This window comes from Simochromis diagramma, unplaced genomic scaffold (assembly GCF_900408965.1).
Source record: "Simochromis diagramma unplaced genomic scaffold, fSimDia1.1 OVJJ01000216.1, whole genome shotgun sequence".
Classification (NCBI taxonomy): Eukaryota; Metazoa; Chordata; class Actinopteri; order Cichliformes; family Cichlidae; genus Simochromis; species Simochromis diagramma.
In genome coordinates this window covers 7,088,492-7,114,836 of record NW_024386883.1, presented here as the reverse complement: position 1 = coordinate 7,114,836, position 26,345 = coordinate 7,088,492, and the positions used below count along the sequence as shown (strand labels likewise).

The 26,345-nt window shown below is 40.6% G+C and overlaps 1 protein-coding gene across 1 annotated transcript; it reads left to right on the top strand.

The window, feature by feature from the left end:
- The first annotated feature begins 16,794 nt into the window (after positions 1–16,794).
- On the top strand, positions 16,795–17,947 carry LOC120733786 (claudin-9-like). The gene has a single exon (XM_040032198.1). The coding sequence runs from the start codon at positions 17,181–17,183 to the stop codon at positions 17,775–17,777; it is 597 nt and encodes a 198-aa protein (XP_039888132.1). The 5' UTR covers positions 16,795–17,180; the 3' UTR covers positions 17,778–17,947.
- Positions 17,948–26,345: the final 8,398 nt, after the last annotated feature.

Genomic DNA, 26,345 nt, shown 5'->3' with positions numbered 1-26,345 from the left:
AATTAAAACAGGACTACAACAGTTCAAAATCAGGACTACTTAGGATTTAACCAAGACAGAACCAGAATCAGAACTAGATGATAGCACTAAAAATCATCATAGACCTGCACTACACTTATTTTTTAATTCTACCAAAGTCCACTATTTAGATTGAGAAAAGTTTATATAATTATTCAGCCTTGTTGTGCAAACAAGCTTAATAAATGTAGAATTTGAAAAATAGCAAACCTAAAAAGAAACACTAGGTACGAGATACATGAGTACCTATGATACGGTGATACTTTTGGTAAATAACCATTTGACTAACATGTCTGTCTCACCTGCTCTTGTTCATCTCTGTTCTGTCCTCATTCTCCATCTCCCTCTCTGTTCCTCTCTCTCCCTCTTTGTGCTGACAATCATCAAATATACAGTTGAAACCAGATATTTACAAACTCTTCAGATCAAAACACAAACACTTTTTTAATTGTAACATTAAATCAGACTAAATGTTTATTTTTTTAGATTGATAAATATAAAAAACATATTTGTTAACTTTAAGAGTAAAGTGAGAAACTATCTGTATTTCTTAATTGTAAATGGCACCAAATTGTATTCAAAATTCAGCCACACTTATGGAGCTCCACAGTTCTTTTCCTGGTGTTTTGGTTGACATCTCTTGATTTTCCCATTTTAAAGAAACAGGCTCTGTGTTTTGCCTTATATGCATCCACAGCTGTGCCACCAATTTACTCACATGGGCTCTACTAACCTATCAGAAGCTTCTTCAGCTCAGAATGGAATCGTTTGGAGTTTCTTATTAATTAACAATAAACTTAGTGTATATGTACTCCTAAATTTGATGAAAGTGATAAAAAACAGAAAGCTCTCTCTCTCTTTATTCTGACATTTAACTAATTCAAAAGATATTTCAATATTTTTCTAAAACAAAAGTTTACTCTAAATTGATGTTGTACAGTAAAAATGTTTTATGTTTTCTCCCTAAAGTGTATGTAAATATCTGGTTACAAATGTGAATATCCTGCTGTGTACTCAAATCCCTCTTGTTTTGCATAGAAATATACTGAACAACATGCAAAGCATAATATATAAAATAACATTTACCTGAGTTTCTTCTTTGAAAGAAGCCTCTAATGTCCATTCTTATATTTCAGTACATAACTGAAACCGATTTAGTCGGGGAGGGTAAGAACTGAAAATATGAAATAAACACACGTAAGCTAAGACTCTCTAAAAAAAATAGCATTTGTTCGGCTTTTCATTTCGCCATTTGTTGATTCACTTGAAGAGCAAGTAACGTAATATTGGTTAAGTGATCAGTTTGACATCAATCTTTCATGATACACCGTCATATTTACATTATTTGTACAGTATGAATGATTTGCTTTGGTACCTGGTCGAACTTAAGCTCTCCTTAGTATGGCTGGCTCCGTTTCTCCAACAGCGCACACAGGCAGCAGCTGCCCCGCCCCCTCGCTCAGTCGCTTAGTGCCTGAGCTCGGATCATACCAATATCAGGGGGGATTCACGCACAGTCGTAAATTCCCACAGTGTGCACTATGTGCTTCGAATATTGTGTGTACTTTTTGTTTTATACAGTTGTCAGTCAGGCATCTAACTATGAAAAAATTACACTCCAAAATACCCCGGGCTTCTGACAAAACAACCCGGGCTTAAGCCCAGTAAGCCACCCCCACGCTCCGCCCCTGACTCACAGCTAACTGACATACTACGCCATAAAGCAGGATGGGTGTGTGAACTAGTGTGATGAGCATCAATGGTGTGTTAATCTGTGAAAAACTGAATGCAGATCCCAGATCAGTTGACATCATAACTTTATTTACACACATGGACATGATGTTACATACTAAAAGAAGACAATATTCATCTAGGTGCACTTGTCTATTGTGCTGAAACACACGAGGCAATTTTGTGTTCTTGTCCAATCCTCTTACCTTTACACTACTCTGCATTACCACTGAGTTTCCAAGATTATTGGGTTAATCAGGTTTTAGCCAAGCTGAGGGTGTACAATGACACAAAGGTATCCCACTCCCACCTCACCACAAACAACAAAAAACAAATGTAGGCAACACCAAGCTCACAACAAAACTAATACAATAAAAACTCTGCCATTTATTTTAACCCTTAACATCTTCAGGGTACCACAATGACATTAAATGCGCTACTTTGTACAAATACTTACCTGGGTTGGGGTATGTGCATAGAGAAAAGTGGAAATCTAACATTCAAGTCTGAAGCTACAATTTTCACTCTGAAAATCGTCATCTTAAAATAGAAAAAAAAGATAAATGGAGCAACAACACTCCTCACTTACCAAGACATTTATGAACACAGGGATACACAAGGTCCTATTGTGTAAACATAACTGCTATAGACAACCATTTGTCTATACAGGAGTCCGGGTCTCTTTGCCACCTCTCTTGCGTTCACTTTTTCTGTCAGGTGGAGAACAAGGCCAGCATGGTACCCAGCCTTGGCTGCGGCTGGGGTGATTCTCAGATTCAGCTATCAGATATTTCCCATGTTCATGACTTCCCTGGAATCAAGGACCTCAATTCTCTGTCAGATTGTTATTCCCCCAGTGGTTGTAATCAGGCTCAGTAAATGTTTGCTTATTTACTTATCTTTTTCCAATACCTTGACATTGTTTTCTCATTCTTCTCCTAGCTCTCCTCCTCTGAAAGCCTGTGACACTTGAAATCGCTGCAACCTGTAAATAAATACTCAGCTGTTACCTGCCTGCCTCTACTCTGCCACTCTTCATCCCTGGATTGCCTTGTCTTCCCTCTTCACCAGTAAACTAAAGCAAGAGGATCAAGAAAGCAATGAATCCACAAAATAAGAGTAATACTCGGGGGTTCCCTGCGGTGCAGGGAACCCCCGAGGATCGCCAGCCTGAGGTAAGTATAAAAATACGTAAGTCCTGCCTCCTCAGACCCAGGTCATGATATTGACTGCATTTAGCTGGATTTGAACAGACAGTATGTCTCTGAACACCTCAGAATTCATTCGGCTGCTTCTGTCCTGTGTCACATCATCAATATACAGTAGTGTCTCAGTGACACTGGCAGCCATGCACACCCAAGCCATCACATTCCCTTTGCCATCTTTTACAAATGATGTGATACGCTTTGGATCATGAGCTGTTACATGCCTACTCCATACTTTTTTCTTGCCATCATTCTGGTAGAGATTCATGTAGGTTTCATCTGTCCAAAGAATGTTTGGTCTCTTTATGTTTTGATCAAGAGCCATTTTTTGTGCATCTGAAGAGGAGAAGTCTATCTTATGGCCAACCTCTGGCTGTATCTTGGTCATATTACCCAGCAAAACCCAGTATGCAGGTACATCTCTAACAGTCCTTGTGCCACAGATCCGCACTGTTGCTTCTACTTTAAACAGAAGAGCAGCGACATGGGTGCATGTCTCCGTGATTCTGGTCATACAGCATGGGCAAATCCCCCTCACCCAGACTGGCTCCTGAACCCTGCATTATCTACTAGTGAAAACTCACAGAATCAGAGATTAAGACTTTTTAATCAAAGAGCCAAAGCCAACTTCCTAGATACGGGTTTGTTGACATATTGATCAACAGGTTAAAGGACTTATGGTCAGGCTACAGTGCTGAAGAGAAAATCGAGGGTTGTTCTTATTTTCTTTAGTGATTAAATAATAAGATATTTTCAATCAATCAATAGAATCAAGTACTTCCAAACAAGTTGAGTTAAAGAGAAAGAGTAGGTTGTCAGTAGTTAAATGGGTGGGCCTATTTGCAGGTAATGCATGATTTAAATTTTTACACAAACAAGCGAAGCGATCTGCAGTATTTGAGTTGATCATACGAGATCTGCATTTAGGCACATCTGATTTGATGGGCTGACCTAAGAGAGGAAACTCAAATACTACAGGCATGTGGTCAGAAAAATTTATGTCACAGATTTCAATGTCAAGATGTGACAAGCCACAAGATGGTACCAAATCAAAAGTATGACCATGTTCATGTGTTGGGCCGTTAACTGATTGAACAAGAATAAATCAGTATATCAGATTTTAAATATCATTGGCCAGCGGAGTGTTTGAGCAGCAGACGTAAATGTTAAAATCCCCCACAATTAAAACACTTTCAGAACTTGGTAAATTCTTGTCAAGAATTCAGAAAACTCTTGTATGGAGTTCTTATTATATTTCGGAGCACACATTGCACCGGAGTAGACAAACAAATTTCAAATAACTGCAGTTCAAAGCTGCTGTAGGCGTCTGCTGTTAACTGACAACAGTTGAAGCTGTTTTTATAAACAGTGGCTAATTCTCCGCCCCGGCCCGTGATTCAGGGTGAATTGAGGTAGTAGCAGTCTGGGGGAACAAGTTCAGAAAATGGGCTAAACTCACACAAGTTGAGGCATGTTTCAGTCACCAGGAGAAAGTCCAAATTACGAGTGCTGAAAAAGTCATTCAGGATGAAGGTTTTGTTAGCTAATGACTTGGCGTTAACCAGGGCCAGTTTAGCTAACGTTGTATTCGGCTCGGATGATCGACGTAGAGGGCGAAGATTCTGGTAATCCACTCCACCCCTGCGAAGACTGGGGGAAGGATACTATGGACGCTGGATATCTTGAAGTGGAGTCACCGGTACAATCCAACGAGGTGCCAATTACAGGGAACGCCAGGAGATAAACAACTTGCTGTCCGAGGCAAAGTTCTTTAGAAGAGCATGAAGATTAACCAACGGGAATACTGCCGTGTAAGTAGCAACGCAGTTTCTGAGTTTTACCAGTATTCCACCCCGTTTCCCTCGTCTTACGTAGGAATTCTTCCTGAGGGGAAGGCTAGGTGGATAATGGCGGAGAAACAGTGGTACGGTTAAGGTGGGACTGGGTAATCCTCGCCTCCTGGGGCCGTATGATACTGCTCATCAACAGTGGCTCAGATGGTTAATAGCGATTGGAAATCATACATAAAAAGAGTAGAGATATTGTTGAGAAAAACAGATATAAGCAAGGTTAGTGGAATCAAAACCCGTAACAGCTGACGGCGAGCCGCACACACAGGCCCCATCTTTTATTAGTCTTCTCCTTCCTCTTTCCTCCCTCCTTTAGCTTTTTAGACTTTTTTATAGAGCAACAAACTATTTTTCCAGGATAAATGATGATCTTCTGAGTTAGTGAGAAACCATTTCCTCCCCAGCTTAAGAGTTATGAGCAAACAATCTCTGTAAGGGAATGGGGTTCTGGAGGGAAAACGGGAAGAGAGAAGCTGCAGATAAGTGATGAAGCATTTCTCCCACTGAAAACACTTCGTCCAGGTGAACAGAATCAAGTTACTAGCCCAAGTTAAGAGCTAGCTAAGAAGTAAGTTCGTCTTGTTCAAGACAAGCAGACCTGTGGTCTGACAATGTTTGACTGAATTATCAATTTAAATTCTTAAATAAAACAGGTAATCTGTGTCAATTGGTCAGGGACACACAATATTGCATGCCGAGGGGCAAATTCCAAGCTCCAATTGAAAATTTGCCTCAGACTCTGATGAAAACATTTTGGCCTGTCTTGAGACTCGGACTTTGCCAGCATTCATACAAGGAAGTTGATATATAAATCTATTATTTCCAAGAACTTAGGGCACAATGTAATAAAGTTTGACCACAGAATGGATTCTGGAAAACACATGCAGGCAACCACACATATTGTATAAACTACACTTCTTTTTAATATATGTAGTACAGTATTTTTAGAATACATTTTTATGGCAATATGCCAAATTCTTGAAGGGAATAAGCAAATAATTTTGCCAATAGGTGACTGAATTATCACCTCAGTGATGTCTGACAGTAACATTAATATAAAACTTCCATCACAAAATGACGGCTTTTCAAAATTACTCATTTCTTCCTTAACTTTTTTTCCACAATGTTTCACACCAGCATGAGAAAACATTGCCAACCTGACAAAGAATCAGGCCATAGAAACCCACAAGACACTAAAACACTAAAAATGAAACCCACATATGGGTCTAACATTTAAACTAAAGGAAGCAAACAGACAGAGGCACCAAAACCACACTGACGTAGAGGGACACAGAGGGGAATTCAGGGGGCAAACAAAAGAAGTAAACTCTTAGTCAAACATAAACGTAAAGGTTACAATAAAAGCACAATAATTAATATATAATTAATATACAATACAAACATGGAAGAAGAAAGTCAAAGAAATTAAAAAGATTAACACTTGTTCTGAGCATGTGGTAAAAGGTTTGTTTTCATGTTGTACTTGTGGTCACTGGTTTGTACGGTTGTTTCTGCAAAGTATACATGTTGCCACAGTGAAACTGGAGCAAAGAGGACCACATGTGGTTCTTATTCACACACATTTGCACGCATTGCATGCAAAAGCCCCTGATCCCAAAAATCAGATTCCTTTTTATACAGTTTGAGCTTTTCTTCAGAAAGATAACCAAGTCATAACTAGTCAGCACAGTTAGTAAGATAAGAGATAAGATAAGATAGAACTTTATTAATCCCTCGGGTGGGTTCCTCTGGGAAATTCGATTTCCAAAAAAGCACAGCACCGACAGAAGTTACAGAGTTACAGAATATTTTATATATATATATATATATATATATATATATATATATATACACACACACATACACACACATATATATAAATACAGAGACAAATATAAATAAAATATACACAGGGGATAAATAGAATAAATAGGAATAAAAATAAAAATACAAGTGAATTGCACATTTCAAATATTGAGGTCTATTGCACTGTTGACTATTTACAAAAAGTATTGCACAAGGTATTGTACAGTGAGGTGAAGAGGTATATATTAAAGTATATTAAAGCATATATTAAGGTAGTGTATTAAATGTTACAAAATCAACTGGGCCACAGTTGATTGCGTGACGATCATGCAGCAAAGTGAAATCTGATGAAAAACAAAGCCAGGTGCAAGTGCATACAGTGGAGGTGGGGTGGCGTGCAGAAGGGGCTTGAGCACCTGCACCCTTTTTAATGTGTATGTGTGTGGAGTCCTGGCCGTGCCCCTCAATAATAACATTTCACTATTAATCACAACTTTTCTAATTAAAAGGATCTGGCTTGCATCAGTTACATGACTCTCATTAACCAATGCTCAACCTTAACGGCACAGAGAATGCTAGTCAATGACTGTAGAACAGGGGTCTCGAACTCCAGTCCTCGAGGGCCGGCATCCTGAAATGTTTCCATGTGTTCCCGTTGCAACACACTTGAACAAAATTAGTAGGTCATTAGCAAGTATAGAGTATAGAACTTGACTGCATGCTGAAGTGGCAACCCCGAACCCTACTCAAGTAAATTTAAGTAAATGTTACTGTTTGAAAAAAAAAATGCACTTCTAAAAGTACTTTTATTCCAGCATGTTCATTCACTCATGAGCTGCTGTAACATGAATCAAATGGCTGAATTGCCACCTCAGCATGCAGTGAAGTTTTATAGAGTCTTGCTAATGACCTACTAACTGTATTTAGGTGTGTTGCAACCTAAATACAACTGTCCTGATGACAGTGATGTAGTATGATGCCATTCCATATTAAATTCTTGATGAATGTAGGTTGTTGTTATTCAACCTGGTTCTATGTAACTTTGAGCACCCGCATCTTCAAACATCTGCACAGACCTGCCCAGGTGCACCAATACACTCAGAAAGTTACATTTGTGCACTTGGGTTACATTTTCTATGGGGTTTGAGGATGGCTGCACTATTTGCTTAGGAATCAAAATCACCATCTATGTAGGGAACTTTTGGACAATCTCCGTAAAACACGCTTTTTGTTTAAAACTTTTCAACAAGTTGATCTACAACAATCATTTGTCATGAACCAAAGGGTCACCCTAGGAAAGGACCCAAATACAGACACCAAGATGCAGAGGAAACTATTTACACAAGTGTTTATTTGACAGCAGAGATTGTGAGACAGAGTGGAAATGGCTACGGGGATGTGGCGACTGGAGCTGAGTGAACCACTTTTCTAGTAAAGAAAATTCAGGGTAACACCAAAGTTAACCCCAAAGACAAAATCATAAATGGTAGTACACACTTAGTCTGTCAGGGTTGGGTTTTCTTTTCTTTCTTGGGGTTGCTGGGCTTGCGCTGTTCTGATGGTCTGCCCACAGGAGGACTCTTCCTGCTTTAGAAGAACTCAAGTTAAGTAGTGATGGGCAAATTAATTTCTCTGAAGAACTGACTCTTGTACTGAATTACTCAAAGCTTTTTAACACAGTTCTCTTTGCCCTCAAAGTTTGATTCTGTTAAGCTGGATGCAGCGTTTTCAGTCGGAGAAATATTTCGTCACTCATTCAAGTGACTTCTTCAGTATCTTTGGTGACATCTGGTGGCCAAAAATATTAAGAGCAGTTTGAATCTCAACTTTAAACGAACTGCCACATTATAACTGTACAGAGCTAAATTGACATCTTGTGTTTAATATCATGTGACAGTTCTGTCTGATATCGGGCTACCGCTGTGGTGCTTTAACATGTGTTTTGTTGGGTGAAAAAATTACGTTGACTGTTTGATTAATTAATGACAATTAAATATAACTATATGTATAGTGTATTTCTTATGTATGTTTTAGACCTGGGGTAGAAGAACTTTGGTCTTTTATTTATTGTACAAAAACATTTGTAGTATATAAAATACATTAATGCAATTAAGTGCATGTTTCCCACCTTTTTGTGCTCACACAGGCTTAGTGTGACCCCACTGCTGCCACTAAGGTAGTGTAATTCTGTAGAAAATGCTGTTTTAAGGAACAAATTATTAAGTCAAATTATTTTTCTGTTTTTCTTTTTTTAAAGTTTCCAACACAGATAAGAAACTTCTGCATTTAACTCAAACCCTAAAAATGTTTCCTGCAATCATCGGTTATCTGTTTTTGAAGTCTTTTTTCTTTAAAATTGCAGTTCCACCAAATTTACTGCATTGCAGCGGTGTAAAATAGACATAATTTAAAATGTACCAAAGTAAAGCTCACGCTAATTATGTGCATCCAGTCTTTTTATATTATTGGTGTTAGGTTTGAGCCTAAATGTGTCTTTTATGCATCTCACAACCAGTAGATGGCACCAAGCGACCGGTATATGTAACTTTGAGAGTTCCAAGTAATAAACAGAAAAAGAGAGTAAACCAAACAAATTTTAAAAAAAAGAAAAAAAGAAATGTGTCTGCGTGGTTCAGTGTCTGTATGTATTGTTTGCACACTGACCTTAATTGAACAACATAACATAAATTGGCAACAAGTTGACAAATTAAAAGACTTAAGATTACCTTATAGAAGGTAAATGGGAACTCAAGAGGTATGGCAAAGTGGAGTGATTTGTGCCAGAAGGTAAGTGGTACCACCCCTTGTTTCTAGGGAAACATAGAAGAAATGGGTCATGCGACCACACATTTTTGAAGAGTGGGCCACATTACTCATCCTGCAAAGAAGAGACCCTGGTTGCATGAGAATTAAGCACATTTAAGTTAAAAAAAAATTTTTTGCCTTTCAAAGTGAACTTTCTATGATCAATGTTTTTTGATTGTTTTGTCTGAACAGTGATAGAAAAGTCTGAAAACATTTCACAGATGTTTAAGTGCTTTGGTAAGCTACTCTGAGTCTATACACCTAGCATGATGTTAGATAAAAACTGCTGGATGATGCTTTTTTGTCAAAATGGCAGGCTTGCTTATGAATATTTTAAATATATTATTTCATTGCAATTATTGTACTTTGTATTTGTATTATTTGTATTTTTACAGTGTATCACTGTGACTTTATTAATTTAGAAAACATCGAGGGAACAGTTTACCCTGCCTGGGATAGGGTTACCGGGGGCCCGTCCTGGAGCCAGGCCGGGGGAGGGTGCCCGAAGGTGAGTGTCTGGTGGCCGGGCCTTAGTCCATGGGGCCCGGCGGACACAGCCCAAAAAGGGGATATGGGCCCATCCTCCCGCAGGCTCACCACCCACAGGAGGCGCCATAGGGGTCGGGTGCATTGTGTGGAGGAGTGGAGGCCCTGGCGGACTGATCCCCGGCTGCCAAGACTGGCAATTGGGACATGGAATGTCACCTCTCTGGTGGGAAGGAGCCTGAGTTAGTGTACGCATGGCTTGGGCTCTGGAACCAGTCTCCTGGAGAGGGGCTGGACTCTGTCTCAGTCTGGAGTTGCCCCTGGTGAGAGGCGGCGGGCTGGGTATTCTAATATCCCCTCGGCTTCCTGCCGGTACGTTGGAGTTTTTCCCGTTGGATGAGAAGGTTTTTTCCTTGCGCCTTAGGGTTGGGGAAGGGTCCTGACTGTCATCTGCGCTTATGCGGCGAGTGGCAGTTCAGAGTACCCAGCCTTCTTAGAGTCCCTGGGTATCCCACAACTCAGACATTCACATTACTCACACGCTCATTACACATACATATAGGATCTTGGGGGTGGGCACGATACACGGAGTCCAAATTACCATCAGGGTGTACACCTCACCCCTGGCGTCGTTGCCCACGTCTCAATTTTGAATACACGTAGACATTGAGGGCTAGCAGGAGGGACTATGCGCTTACCTGCTGCTCTCTGGCAGGTAGCTCCATGCCCTCCTGGGTTTTAATTGCACCTTAGAACACACATGCATCAACACTACAATGAGTGGGTGGAGGGAGGTTTGGAGTCTTCTCTCACCCCCGTTCTCTGCGGCCTGCTGGAGTGGGGGGGCTAGGAGTTGGCCGTCCGACTGCGGTCTGGAGTGTGGGGCCTCCCTGCTGCTGCGGAGTCGGGGCGGTCTGCCTCTCCCCACCGCAGGGAAAAGGGTAAGACCACCTGGGTCTGGGTGCAGTTCCCCCCTCCAGGGGCAAGGGTACCTAGACCCGGTTCGTAGAGTACGCTTGGGGAGTGTGATCGTGTGTACAGCGTCTCTTTATGTCTGTCTCCACGTTGGTTGAGTGTGGAGTAAGTGCATACGAGAGCATGAGGGTGGGAATGGATGTTTGTGTCTGTGTGTGCCTGTATGTCTGTGTCTATATGTCAGGTTGGGTATCAGACGCCACCTCTCTGGGGACATCTCAGGCCCTCCAAGGTTTGGAGGCCTATCTCCACCCACCACCATTTCCCCTGCCAGTGGCGGACTCCCTCAGGTGTCGGTGCGTTGGTGGTTCTTTGTGTCTGGGGGTGGGCGCCCGGGTACACACCGGCTCACTCCTTGGCGGCCGCTTATCGGGGCCTGGAGCCTGGGGCTCGCTCGGGCCACTTCGGAGGTGGGGTGCCCTCGGCCTCTCGGCCTGGGGCTCGGTCACTCAGGCACAGCTGGCTGCCGGCGGAGCTCACGGGCGCGTCACTGCAACTCCCCCTGGCTTCAGCTCCGCGGCTGCTGAGTGAGCCCTCATCTGGGACTCTCCTCAGCTCTTACTGGGACAGTGGCGCGGCTGCCCCTCTGTTGGTCTTCCTTGGTCTCTTGTGTTCTGGGGGCCTCTGGATGTCTGGAGTTTTGATCTCCTCCATACCTGCTTCATACCCTGGAGGACGGGGCTGTGGCTCCCCACACTCCCTAGCAGATCGTTACATGGAGAAACCTTTGGAATGCAAGCATGCTGATCCACACAGGTATGCGCACAGGTGTACACACGGGTATTCACAGACGCGGACTACAGCTTTCTTGGCTGCTGCCTCAAAGCACATTGTGCGCTGTCTATCTTGCGTGCTGCACAATATGGTTTATTATTTAGTATCTACTGATATCTACTGCTAGCTAGTTTATTGTGATGGTGCCGTTTTTTTTATTATGTTGCTCTTTGTTGTTTGCTTTCTCTTCTGTTTTTTTTTCTCCATACAGGTGACCCAGGTGTTTTGTTTTTTTTGTTTGTTTGTTTTTTTCTTTCTTCCCCCCCCGTCTCTTCTCCCCTTTGGTTTTCTTTCTCTCCCTCTCTTTCTTTCATTCTCTCTCCCTGTCCTATCCCCCACTCATTACACCTAAACACGTAATGAGGGTGTGCTGGGAACGTCTAGCAGAGGCCCCAGTCCGCAAGCTCTTCCGGCAGAGCTTCAACAGCATTCCGAGGGAGACTGGGGACATTGAGTCCGAATGGACCATGTTCAGCATCTCCATTGCCAAAGCTGCTGCATTGAGCTGCCGCCTGCAAGGTGGTTGGTGCCTGCCATGGTGGTAATCCCCGAACCAAATGGTGGACACCAAAGGTGAAGGGAGCCACCAGGCTGAAGAAGGAGTTCTATCGGGCTTGGTTAGCCTGTGGGACTCCAGAGGCAGCTGACTATGGAGTGCCAGGACTGCCATAATGCATTAATTAAATACACCATTAAATAATTAATTAAATGTGTCAATAATTAATTAAAATTGGAATTAATTAATTAAATAAATAGTTATGACACATGTAATTAATTAATTATTGACACATTTAATTAATTATTTATGTATTTCACATTTTAATTAATTATTGACACATTTAATTAATTAATTATTGACACATTTAATTAATTATTTATGTATTTCACATTTTAATTAATTATTGACACATTTAATTAATTATTGACACATTTAATTAATTATTTAATGATATATTTATTTATTTCATTTTGGCAGTCCTGGCGCCTGGCTCTCATCATGAAATAATTTTATCTGTCAGCCTCACCCATCAAACTCAGGGGGCGGGGTTAACGCTGATCGAGTCAAAACCATTGCTTTGGCCTGGTGGCCATTGTTTCTAGCACACAACAACCGGCATGTGGAAGCTAACAGAACTGAACTTTGAAAAACCCTGTTTGTGTGTCACCAAATACTGTTTTAATATTTTTTTAGCCGAGAATGTAGTGGTTTAATCTTCATGTGTCTGGTCGGTTTGTCAAGATACAGCCTCTTTGCAAAAGTGCTTCGATGATTTCGGAGATGTCTGCCCAGTCTCACGGCAAAGCGTGGGATAGACCCGCTCGCCTCGCAAGCAATCCCACCGACAAAGCGCAGGCCCCGGTACACAGCTGTAGTAACCCCCGCTGACTTCTTTTACTGAGGTTATATTTATCGGTGTTTTATTTCCTGATGTTCTTATGTGTCCTACGTGTTTCAGTCGCCAATTCTGAATTATAACTAACATTAAAAACATGTTTAAGGAGGAGAGAGAGCAAATAAATCTGTTTAACATCTGATCTTTGGGTTTTTGTTCAGTAATCAGGGTGACCTGTGTATAAACGCATAAAAGAGATAACGTTGGTGTTTCTGTCATGTAGTAACTGCTGGCTTTAACTGTACAAAGGTTGTTCGACACTATGAAACACATACAGACTTCATGATGTTCGGATAATATTTTTATTGCGAATATTAATCATGAGGGTAAACGGCCCTGTACACCACGGAGCGAGGTCAGCATATCCACGATATCCTCAGCTCCATGAGTTAACACAAAGTTTCCCAGCTGACTATCTAACTGCCAACTATTCCAGAGACGTGAAAATATACAGCATAAAGAAAAGTGTAAGAGACTCGGCAGCAGATTAGAATAACAGTTATACATTTAATAAATCACCAAATGAATCCAAGAAACGAGCAAACCTGTTCCGACAATTTGAGTTTGTATTCCCTCAGCTGCAGATTCGCTGCTGTTTAAATGTTTGAGAAGGAAGATTAGATATAAACAAACGTCAAACATAGACTCAGTCTGCCTTCACATTTGATATGAGGCCAGCACGTATAGTGGCTGTGTCCTGTTTTAAGATCATACATGTAAAATTGTTGTCTGACCTCCGTCGATCCAGCCGCTCAGTCCGTGGTTACCATGGTTACTGCATAAGCAGCTATAATGTTAACAGCTGGTTAACAGCAGCATGGGTGTTTATATTTTTCATTGCAAAACAACTGTCTGAATGGTTAACTGAAGTTAACTTGGATAAATTATAGTTAAGGAGTATCACAGATAACGCCTACGTGAGCGACTGTTCACCTGAAATCAGCAGGCTATTACTGAAATACATGTGCTATATCATAAACTATGATATAAATAGGGAGGTCCTATTAACATGTTTAGTTTTAAAGGACACCTTCCTGCCTTTAGTCTCCTTCATGAGCAGTATTAGTTTTCTTCTAACATCCAGAAGTCTGCACCATGTGTTTCATAGTTTGTAACAAGCCTTTGACAGGTAAACATAACATGACCGAAAAAGCAAAAAAAAAAAAAAAAAAAAAAGAGAGTGTTGACATAAGAAGAGAAAATGCTCTCAATTATGGAGACAGGCAAATGGTTCATTTATGTTTGATGTGTGTTTATTCCTCCCTAAATATCGTCGGTGAAGTTTGCCATGCACGTCAGATTTTCCTGTGCTTTTTTTATACCTCTGCCAACAGAGAGAGAAAAAAAATCACATTCTAACAGACAGCTGGTGCTTAGAATACAGTTGAATAACTATTAAAAAACAGATGATATTTATATGATAGTTCAGTCTAACACATGTGCCAGTGAACCATTAAACGTCTGTGAAACTATGCAGTTATGAAACGTAACTTTAACCTCAGCCAAACCGATTTGCTCAGTTGTAAATAAAACAGCGAAGTAAACGTGACCCGACAGACAGAACCTGAGTGAATGAAGTCGAGCATTTAACCACTGAGAGCTAAAACTCAGCTGAGGTTTCAAAGCTGTGTGCCGGTGATTGGACATCAGCCGCTGATGAAGCTGCTTCGCCTATAAAGTGCTCTGTAAGGAAACAAGCTCCAGCAGCTCTGCGCTCGGGGAAAACACTATATTTACTTATCTTGTGCAGAAAAATGCGCAGACATTGCTTTATATCGAGTACCGGCTGCCCAGTTAAACTGTGACTATCACCAGGTAACGTAGGCATGTTTCTTGAATTAGCAGCAGGTGTTAAACAGCTGACAGATGCGGAGGAGGATGCATGCAGGTAAACTGAGGGTCTGTTGAGCTGATCGCTGGTTTCGTGAGAAAAATGTCAGCTCGTTCTTTATGTTACAGAAGCACAGAGACACAAGACCAGGCGGAAAGAGACGATCGTTCGGTGAAAATGAGAATCTGCGAATGCAACATGTGGAACACGGAGAGTGGAATATGTAAACAAACCGGTTAACGTAACCCCCTGGGTGCACTCTGCATGCTAATTGTTAGCAGAGCTAGTGAAATCTCTGAAAACATCTGAGCACTTTTGCAAACATGTTCTATGTTGACAACCTGACCAGACATACGTCGCGACATTTGCGGCTAAAACACTGTTAAAAGTGTAGCTGGTGACAGAAAAACGGGGTATTTTAAAACTACACCACCACCATTGCTGCCTGTGATTTGATCTGCATTCTGGGATACCTGGCTGCCCCAAGTCTACACAAGCAATCGATTATCTAGGATCGACCTGTTTTGACTTACTTTGCACGGCAACCAATTAAATGTTAGAGAAGCTGCATGGGCAGCGTTAACCCCGCCCCCTGAGTTTGATGGGTGAGGCTGACAGATAAAATTATTTCATGATGAGAGCCAGGCGCCAGGACTGCCAAAATGAAATAAATAAATATATCATTAAATAATTAATTAAATGTGTCAATAATTAATTAAATGTGTCAATAATTAATTAAAATGTGAAATACATAAATAATTAATTAAATGTGTCAATAATTAATTAATTAAATGTGTCAATAATTAATTAAAATGTGAAATACATAAATAATTAATTAAATGTGTCAATAATTAATTAATTACATGTGTCATAACTATTTATTTAATTAATTAATTCCAATTTTAATTAATTATTGACACATTTAATTAATTATTTAATGGTGTATTTAATTAATGCATTATGGCAGTCCTGGCACTCCATAGATGACAGGTATCGACAGGTCAAGCGGAATGAGGCTCGGGCAGTGACTGAAGCAAAAACTCGGGTGTGGGAGGAGTTCAGAGAGGCCATGGAAAAAGACTTTTGGACTGCCTCGAAGAGATTCTGGCAAACCGTCAGGCATCTCAGGAGGGGAAAGCGGTGCTCTACCTGCACTGTGTATAGTGCTGGCGGAGCGCTGTTGACCTCCCCTGAAAAAATTGTCAGGCGGTGGAAGGAATGCTTCGAGGACCTCCTTAATCCCACTGACACGTCTTCCGAGGAGGAAGCAGAGTCTGGGGATGAGTCCTGTGGGAGGTGCTGCGGGAGTATGGGGTGTCTGGCCCATTGCTCCGGGCCATTCAATCCCTATACAACTGTTGTAAGAGCTTGGTTCGCATTGCCGGCAATGAGATGGACTCGTTCCCGGTGGGTGATGGGCTCCGCCAGGGCTGCCCTTTGTCACCTATTCTGTTCATAATATTTATGGACAGGATTTCTAGGCGCAGCCAAGTGGCGGAGGGCTTTCACTTTGGTGGCCTCAGAATCTCATCTCTACTTTTCGCGGATGATGTGGTTCTGTCGGCTTCATCGGGTGATGGCCTTCAGCTCGCACTGGAACGATTCGCAGCCGAGTGTAAAGCAGTGGGAATGAGGATCAGCACCTCCAAATCTGAGGCCATGGTTCTCAGCCGGAAAAGGGTGGAGTGCCCACTCCGGGTCAGGGATGAGTTCCTGCCCCAAGTGGAGGAGTTCAAGTATCTCGGAGTCTTGTTCACGAGTGATGGGAGAAGGGAGCCGGAGATCGACAGACGGATTGGTGCTGCAGCTGCAGTGATGCGGACGCTGCACCGGTCCATCATGGTGAAGAGTAGGCCTTTGTTTTTGAGCTCATGAACAACTGATTTGTCCAGATATACCTGGTCCTCAGTCACCGCAAACATTTATAGAGTATGATGCTGAACATTAAACAGAAAAAAAAGTATTGAAAATGAACTCAGTCTTAAACACATTCAGCAGTAATATTGATCATTTAACACTGATAGATGATGATAATCTCTGCCTGCGTTTCTCTAAAAGTCACCACATGCCAAACAAATGGCAAAATAATTATACATTTTATAATAAAGTGCATGGAGCCCTGCTGCCAGTATTTAAATTAAAAATTTACACCAGTGAGAGGAAGCCACAGTCAACTTCTTCCCCGAGCATAAATAACCCACATAAAACCCACTTCCTGCTCAGATCATCTCTCACAGATAAATGACTACAGCTCTCGAGGAGACACCATCTTTTATCTATAAAGAGATAAAGAGAACGTTTCATTATGACGGCTGGTGTAAGACACCTTCTAGGCTTGACCTTGGCCATCGTCAGCTTTGTGGGGACCATTGTCATCTGTGCTCTTCCACAGTGGAGAGTCACAAAAATCTTAGAGCAATCGAGCATTTTTGATTCCCTGGTGTTCACTGAAGGTTTGTGGAAAGTCTGTGGTACTTTCAGTGCACAGATTTTGGCGTGCAAAAAGTATGAGGAAACACTTTTGCCTATAAGTCAAGACCTGGAGGTTGCTAGAGCGCTCATTGTCATTGCCATTATCAGTGGTGTCATTGGGATCCTGCTTGGTGCTGCTGGAAGCAAATTCATGAACTTTGTGCCAGACGAAAGGAAAAGGAGTAAAATGGCTATGGCTTCTGGAGTTGTTTGTCTCATTGCAGGCATCTTTGTGCTAATACCAGTCTGCTGGACCACCAACGCCACCACCACCACCATACAGGATAATTACAACAACTTTCTTCCTCATGTCTCTTTGAAGAGTGAGCTTGGAGCCTCGCTTTATATTGGCTGGATCACCACAGCACTTCTGTTCCTGGGAGGAGGCCTCCTCTGCAGCTCCTTTATCTGCCAAGATGGAACTGACTAAAACGTTAAGTACACCAACCCTTGCTCTTTGTAAAAAGCCGTATTTACAAAGAGCAATTAGTCAGTAATTTAGTTACTCATATTAACCTAAGCTTAGAAATCCAGCAGTCTGTTAAAAAAAGGAAACAAAAGTTGAATGAATAGAATAAGAAAGTCTAAAATTGAATTAAAATAGGCAGAAATATTGGCAATTTGATGTTGTAACTTAATTCTTGATATATTTTGTTGTATTTTATACCATTATAGACACTTTTTCTTTTCATGTTTATTGTCTATGCCATTTACTATAAAATTGTGGACACAGTTTTCCTGTTTTTCTGTGATCTTTGTAAAAATCAAAAGCATGTGCATTCAAACTTCTATAAACATGATTCTGTGGCTTAAATCTCGATCTGATTTTTGACTTTTTCTTTGTTAAACTGCTTCAATGTTGATGATTATGATTTTCCTTTGCAGTTACGTTCAGATTATTTTTCTGCAGTATTTGTTTATATATATATAGATATAGATATAGATATAGATTAGGTATGATTGTATTGTAACAGTAAAATTGTCACATTAAAATGCCTGTTCATAAGAGCATGAGATCATGTTTTGGGGTTTGGGGCATTTTAAGTATTGTTTCGTTTTTTAAAGATGTCTTTATGTTGGCTGTTTTTTGTTTAAGAAGCCAAATAAAAACAGATTTTTTAAATCATCACATAAAGGACAACATGTGTCAGATGAACAATGTCACGGACACAAAATAAAGGCTGGATGCCATTGCCTTTGATACAGTGAATAGCTAAAAGATTAATCCTTATAAGGTGAAAAGACGTGTCATTGTCTACTCTTATTCAATGAAATGTTTGAGTGGGCTCACAGAGATATGATACAATTTTCAGGGTTTGTATGTGAACAATGTCAACAGCTCAACAGGTGGCAAATGAGGGTATTTGGAAGAAAGCAGAAATATACCGAGGACCTGATTATTTATTATAATTATTAACTATTCATGTATGTCCCTCCTGACTTCTCTCAGGGACGGGGGCTTGGGATGTTTTTTGTTGTCCTGTCAAGTCAAACTGTTGATATAACATTCAATAAATAAAGTGTGTTGAATAAAGCAGTAAAACAAAAAAAAAAATAATAACAATAATAACAATGTGCTGCACAACAATGGTAGGGAAAAAAAGTGTCTTTCCATATCCTTCTTATACTTTGTCTGGCACAAAATTGATCAACCTGCTCTCGGTTTGTAAATGATTTACAGGAAATAATCGATGTGAATATAAAACTTTAAACATGCCCAGGAAGTGTTTGGAATAAATGCTTTGTTTTATTATGAGATGAATGATGAGAGATTATGAGAACACGCTGTGTGTGCCAGTAAACAGGCATAAGATAAAACCAGAAATGAAATTGTTTTGAGCCCGACTAAAAGTTTGATTTGGTGCTCAATGTGTTGCTGGCTTTGTGTGGTTCTATTTCTTGTCCTACATCCTTCTGCAGTGATACTGATTTTCACACAGGATATTGTTTTTCTCATCTTTCTCTCAATGCTTGTCACGGCTGCCGAGGCAAGCCACGTGGTGTTGGAGGAAAAAGGACCCAAAATGCAGGCAGTGACTGATGGTACGAGTGACGTTTATTTACAAAATGGCGGAGTGGCAAAACAGGCAATGAGGGATGACAAATAACTGAAGAAACCTAAACTGGGAAAACTAAATACCAAAACTGAGATCATACGAAATAGGGTGGGGTGCAGAGAGACGCAGACTAAGGAACAGAACACCATGGAACGCAGACGAGCCGACGACGAGCACAGACCGACACCCACTATATATACACACACACAAGCAAGGAGACCAGGAAATGACATACAGGTGGGAGCACAGCTGATTCTAATACACAAGACGACCTGAGGATACAAGCTGAACACAGTGACAACAAACACAGACCTTCAAAATAAAACAGGAAATCCACAACACGAACAGGGCACAAGGGGAGGACACAGAATACCAACATCAGAATAAACTAGAACAGAAGACAATAATCATATAAAACACAAAACGCTGGGTCAACGACCCACCACCATGACAATGCTTCAGAAATACATTCTGTATGCAATAATTATTCCCATGCATTAAACACACACACAGAGACTACTGATCTCACACGTATATGAGTTCTTAATCATAGATTCCCCTTTAATTTAAACACAGTATTTTTTCAGAAGCATTGATATTAACAATATAAAAACACAAGACTCCTGGCAATGCTGAGTATCTTACAAATAATGTTTTAAGAGCCGTCTGGTTCAGATTTATCTTGTCTTTAATGTTAAATGTTGGTTCCAAAATACCTTCAATGGATGAATATTATCAGAGATTCGAAGCTGTCATTATAATGTGACTTGGGCTAAATTTCTGAGTGGCAAATACCCATGATGTAATGGATTACATTTTAGAGAGAAATTGCATATACCTTTATATCTGACTACTTTTTGTGTTAATTACCCTCTGTGCAGCCTTCCTGTTCTCAGTCCTGACCCCTACATACCAAAAACCCAAGCAGTAGGAGAGCACGCTCTCCACTGAGGAGCGGTAGAAGGCCAACAGCAGCTTCTGGTCCAGGTTATTCTTCCTCAGTTTACATAGTAGCGTAGCATGTTTTTTTTTTATATGAGGTAAAAGAGGGTTTCAGTCTCAATCCAAATTTCCACTCATTTATTGCTTGAAGCAGTTCAAAAGTAATTGATGTACATGGATCTCTTTCTGGTTAGAAAACCACAGTCTGCCGCAGTTAGCTGTAGCCAGCTTCCAGAAGAGCGATGACCTTAACATAGCAGTATAGATATTTATAAAAGAGAAGGTGCATCTGTCCTATTGGTCAAAGACCATCGAGAAGGACAGTGGTTTCGATTTTGGCCCTCCTTATTGGTGGACAGGTTGGTCCAAACCTCTTGATAGTCTTCTTCTCCTCAATTGGTTGCAATTTCACCTACAGATGGACACGCGCACACACATGCACACTGTGTACGCCCGAGGCAGCGTGGGCATATGGAATTAACTATTGTTTCTCAACCTTGTACTGGTTCAATCCCACATTCCTGCTCTTAGCCTACCACTAAATCTGCACAAACAACTCTGAAATCATATGAATCTATACATTTTCAACTTATTTTTTCTGCAGTATTTGCTTCTTTTTAAATGTTTTTTTTTAGCTTTGCTGTCCAAAATATATCACCACTAAATCTATAATGTTGAAATTAATGTATACACACATAAAATTAAAAGTGAAATTTCACAATAAAGTGCTGGTAATCATGTTGCACAGTGTCTGGGTGTGTGTAAGTCAGTCAGCTTCTCTTTTGAGAATAAAAACCACACACACACTTATAGACCACATCCTGCTTAGCACTTTCCTCACAATTAACTTGCTGCAGTTCTCAGGAACACACCAGCTTTCCACTTTGAATTGACTGACAGAATTTCATCATGACTGCTGGTGTACGACAGCTTCTAGGCTTGGCCCAGCTTTGTGGGGAACATCATCATCTGTGCTCTCCCACAGTGGAGAGTGAAAGAGTTCTGGCGTGAAGCTTATCCCTTTGAATCCAACGTCACTGTGTCTCGCGATATAAGGGAGTTGTTTCACGTTATCTGTGGGTAATGCTAGTAACGTTTGTGCGCTTGCTAAGTCATGTTAGCCTCCTGCATTAATCTCTGTAACCGTGTGGTTCCATCAGTAATGTGAAAGGAAACTGTTAGCTGGTTTCAGTTAAAGTTGTAGGAAATAGACCAGCCAGTACATGTTATGTTGTCTATTGTTTACTGGTCATTTTATCTGTGTGTTAAGGGCTGATTAATACAGGGCCATTACACGTAATGCTACAAAAGTAACGCAGGCTAATTACAATGGAAGCCACCAGTAAGACTGAATTGTTTTGCTGTTTTTCAGCGCAATAAACCTTCGTGTGCACCTGAATGAACCCTGTCATCCTTCAGTGTGTAACACTCACTCTTTGTAAATAAGGCCTTACTTATCTATATTTGTAAAACATAAACTTAGCAGTCTGTTGGAAAAAAGACAAATGTTTTATGACATTTTTAACTTTAGTTTGTCCTTTAAATGAGTAGAATAAGGATATCTAAAATCTGATTAAAATTATTTATCCTCTTGATATATAAAAATGTGGACACTGTTTTCTGTTTTTGTGTGATCTTTGAAAAATAAAAAGATTCAAAACTGCTATAAAACATGTCTGTATGGCCAGTTGTCTGGGTCTGATCATTGACTACTTTTTCTTTATTAAACTGGTTCAGTATTGATAATTATGTTATTCATTTCCATTCAGAATATTCTACTGCAGAATTTGCTTGAATTTGCTTGAATTTTATGTACAGCTAAATGACAGCAATCACCTTATGATGACTTATTTTCTAACAATCAACTGTGGGAAGGAAAACTCCCTTTTAGCAGGAAGAAACTTACAGCAGAACCAGGCTCAGGGAGGTGCTGCTATCTGCAACCAGTTTGGGTCAAGGTTTCAAGATCTTAGTGATGTGTCGGTCATGAACGAAATAGCTCTTAGAGCCGGATCTTTGACATGGACGACGCGTGCTGGCTCTTTATATAGGAACAGAGCCGGAGGGAGAGAGAGAGAAAGAGAGCCAGGGACAACAACATCACATTAGAAAGGTATAGTAATCATCCGCAACTATATTCAGTTGCAGATGATAAAAGATTCAGAAAGTTTATTCATGCAGGCCCATATGACAGAGAATGTGCATCTTCTTTTTGTTTTCATATTTTAATTTATATTTAATTGTGTTGTGGTTTGCAGTGTTTTGTGTTGTTTCACTTTAAATTCGTTTAACAGGAAAAAGCTGAAAATTTAAATAGTAAAAAGTTGAAATGTGAATATTTGGTTTTTGTACTATATGATTTGTTTATTACATTTTATGAATAAATAAAAGTGGAGTGAATAAATAAAAGTATATTTACGGTGGCCCATAGAGACAAAGCACATACAAAACACAACAGAAGTGCTCCAGGATGCTAGGCACGGTGTTGAGCTTTTGTTACCAGTGGCTGCACAAGCCAGGAAGTACCAACGACCGGATTTGGTGTGTGGTAGTAACAGGTAAATGAACATATTTTTTTTTTAATTATTTGAATATATACGAGTGCTTGTGTATAAATACACAAACAATACAATATGCTTTCAATTGTGTAATTTAAGTGATCTAGTAGCTCTGTTTTGAAGTTCAGTTAAAACTAGAAATGTGTTTTGGAGTTTGTACGTGTTTTGTCTCTAGTGGCCACAGCACATATTTATATATAAACATATATAAATAAAACCACTTTTTTTTTTACATTAGTAATTCCTTTTGTGCATAATTTTATATTATTTTTAATAATATTAAAGCAACAAAACAACCTGAAGAGCCGGTTTGGAGCCGAAAGAGTTTACAAGTTCGTCTTGTAATTGGAAGGTTGCCGGTTCAAGCCCTGGCTCAGACGGTCTTGGTTGTTGTGTCCCTGGGCAAGACACTTCACCTACAGCCTACTGGTGATGGCCAGAGGGGCTGATAGCGCAATATGACAGCCTCGCTTCTGTCAGTCTGCCCCAGGGCAGCTGTGGCTAAAACTGTAGCTTGCCTCCACCCGTGTGTAAATGAATAGTGGAATTGTAAAGCGCTCTGAGGAACTCGAAAAGCACTATATATCCAATCTATTATTTATTATTAGTAGTAGTAGTACAAAGGTGGCAGAGCAGGTCAGCCACTAATCAGAAGGTCGGTGGTTCGATCCCAGGCTGCCTCCTGGTTGCATGCCAAATGTCCTTGGGCAAGATACTAACCCCATGTTTGCCTGCTGGTGGTGGTCAGAGGGCCCGGTGGCGCCAGTGTCCGGCAGCCTCGCCTCTGTCAGTGCACCCCAGGGCAGCTGTGGCTACAATGTAGCTTGCCATCGCCAGTGTGTGAATGTGTGTGTGAATGGGTGAATGACTAAATGTAGTGTAAAGCGCTTTGGGGTCCTTAGGGACTGAGTAAAGCGCTATACAAATGCAGGCCATTTACAAAAATAGGGAAACAAAACTGAAACGAGCAACTAAACAGGAAACCTAAACTTGGTAAAGCACCAGAAACCTGGACTATTAGGAACTTGCAGACACAGGGGCAGGAGAACAGATGTTCTGTCAAAGGTCAGAGGAAAACAGACAAAAAAATTAACTGAAGGGTGATTAGGGAAGTGGAAACACACGGGAAAAAAAGGTGTAGCCTCATGTTATAGTCTATTGCATAGTGGCTATTGCACTTTTCTGTGCCATAAGTCCTTCACACCTGTGGTGGTCCTGAGCGTTTTGGTACTAGGACTTAAAAAGAGCAGACACAGAAAGCAAAAGAAGGAATTGTTCAACCCACATCTAGTTACTCCACTTTTCATACAGCGTGCAGGAGGTCTGTGTAAATACTCTCCAATGATCTGTGGACTGCTGCTGAATATTTCATTCTAGATGGTTGGTTCCAATTTTATTTTGACTGACTGCCTTAAAAATGGATGATTCTATAAATAAACAACTGACTTTAGTTTTACTATTTCAACAACACTGAAAGTCGCTTTCCTAAGTTAAGAGCTAACTATGGAGTAAGTTCTTTTTCTTCAAGACACACAGACCTGTGGTCTGACAATGTCTAATAGTGAACTGTGAAATCAGATTCTTAAATAAAACAGGCAATCCGTGTCAGTTGGTCAGGGATGCACAAAATTGCATGCCGGGGGTGGGGGGGGGGATTCCAGCTCCAACTGAAAATATTCCTCAGACCCTCGGGACTGAAAGGGATGTAAAAGATCTGGACTTGCCAATCAAGACTTTGACAAACATATGGAGAAAGAGTTGGCAGATCATTTAAAGGCACTAGCACCCTTTATAAAGCCATTCAGGGTATTTGAGTATGCACAAAGAAATGAGATTTTGATCCAGCTGGCAGGGATATCAGAGGCAAAAACAGTTTGGGTTAAGTGTGCAAATATTAAGAAAAACCTATAGGGAACATTAATAATTATTTCCCCATGAAATGCTAATTATCAGTTATCAAAATGCAGATAGCTCACAGCGAAGCAAAGTTGGGTACTTATTTGAAGAGTATAGCCTGACATATGTAAATATGAAAGTAATTGTGATTACTTCTTCTGTCTGTCCATGGTGTTATTTTGTCTGCTCATGAGTCTGCGTCTGTTTAGTTCCGTGTCTTGTCTGGATCTCTCTGTGTGTGTGTGTGTGTGTGTGTGTGTGTGTGTGTGTGTGTGTGTGTGTGTGTGTGTGTGTGTGTGTGTGTGTGTGAGCTTCTCCTTTAAGAACAAAAAAAACGCCCGCACATATATAGATCACTTCCTGCTTAGCACTTTCCTCATAATTAAATTACAGTACTCAAGAGAACAAAAGCTTTCCACTTTGAATTGATCGACAGAGTTTCATCATGACTCCTGGTCTGATGCAGCTTCTAGGCTTGGCCTTGGCCACCATCAACTTTGTTGGGAACATCCTCATCTGTGCTCTCCCACAGTGGAGAGCCACTGAATTATTGTATGAAGTGGATCCCTTTGAATCCAATGTCACTGTGTCTCAGATGTTCTTTCAGGGTATATGGAAGTTCTGTGCAACAACCTCCAGTGTACTCCTAACTCGGTGCAAAAGGTATGAGGAAATACCTTTGTCTATAAGTCCAGTCATGTGGGGCAAAGAGAGAACCCAAATGCTGACGTTTGCAGGCAGGAAGGAGTTAATTGAAGACCAGCCGTTTATTCAGGCTGGTTGTCAAAAAAAAGTGCAATAATAAGAACACAAAACTGAAATAAGCAACTAAACAGAAAACCTAAACTTGGGAAAACACTAGAAACCTGAACTATTAGGAACTTGCAGACATAAGTGCAGGAGAACAGACGTTCTGTCAAAGGACAGAGAAAAAAGAGACAATAAATTCCCTGAAGGGTGATTAGGGAAGTGGAAACACAAGGGAATACGTCAGGAATAAAAATTGAACACCATCCATATGAGACAAAGGTTATCAAAATAAAACTACAAGCAGCATGAACACCGAGATTTAGACAAGGACACGTGGGCTTGAGACTAAGGGTGCAGACACAAACTAAACACCAAAACACAGCAACACGAGCTGATTAACCAACCTTCAAAAATCAAACAGAACCTGAACTGAAAGAGAGAGAGACTGGAGAAAAAGACATGGACGAGGAGAGGAGAAACCCGAGTCCCGTGAAAGAAAAGCACAATAAAAAGCCAAATAAAAAGAAATATTTTTTTAAACAAGCCCAAATTATAAAAACATTGTTTTGAGCCTGACAAAAAAGTTTTGGTCTTGGTCGGTTTATGTGGTTGTATTTCTCACGCTATATACAACTGCAGTGAAACTGGTTTTCACACAGAATATTGTGTCTCTCATCACCGACTCTTGCTTTAGAAAAACAATCTGTATGCTGTCATTTTTCACATGCATTATACAGAGAGAGAAAGACCACTGAGCTCACACGTTAGATGATGTCGCTATGGTGTTACTTGGGC

Bases quoted from the DNA above. Each gene is read 5' to 3' on its own strand.
- LOC120733786 (XM_040032198.1), top strand. From the start codon at position 17,181: ATGACGGCTGGTGTAAGACACCTTCTAGGCTTGACCTTGGCCATCGTC.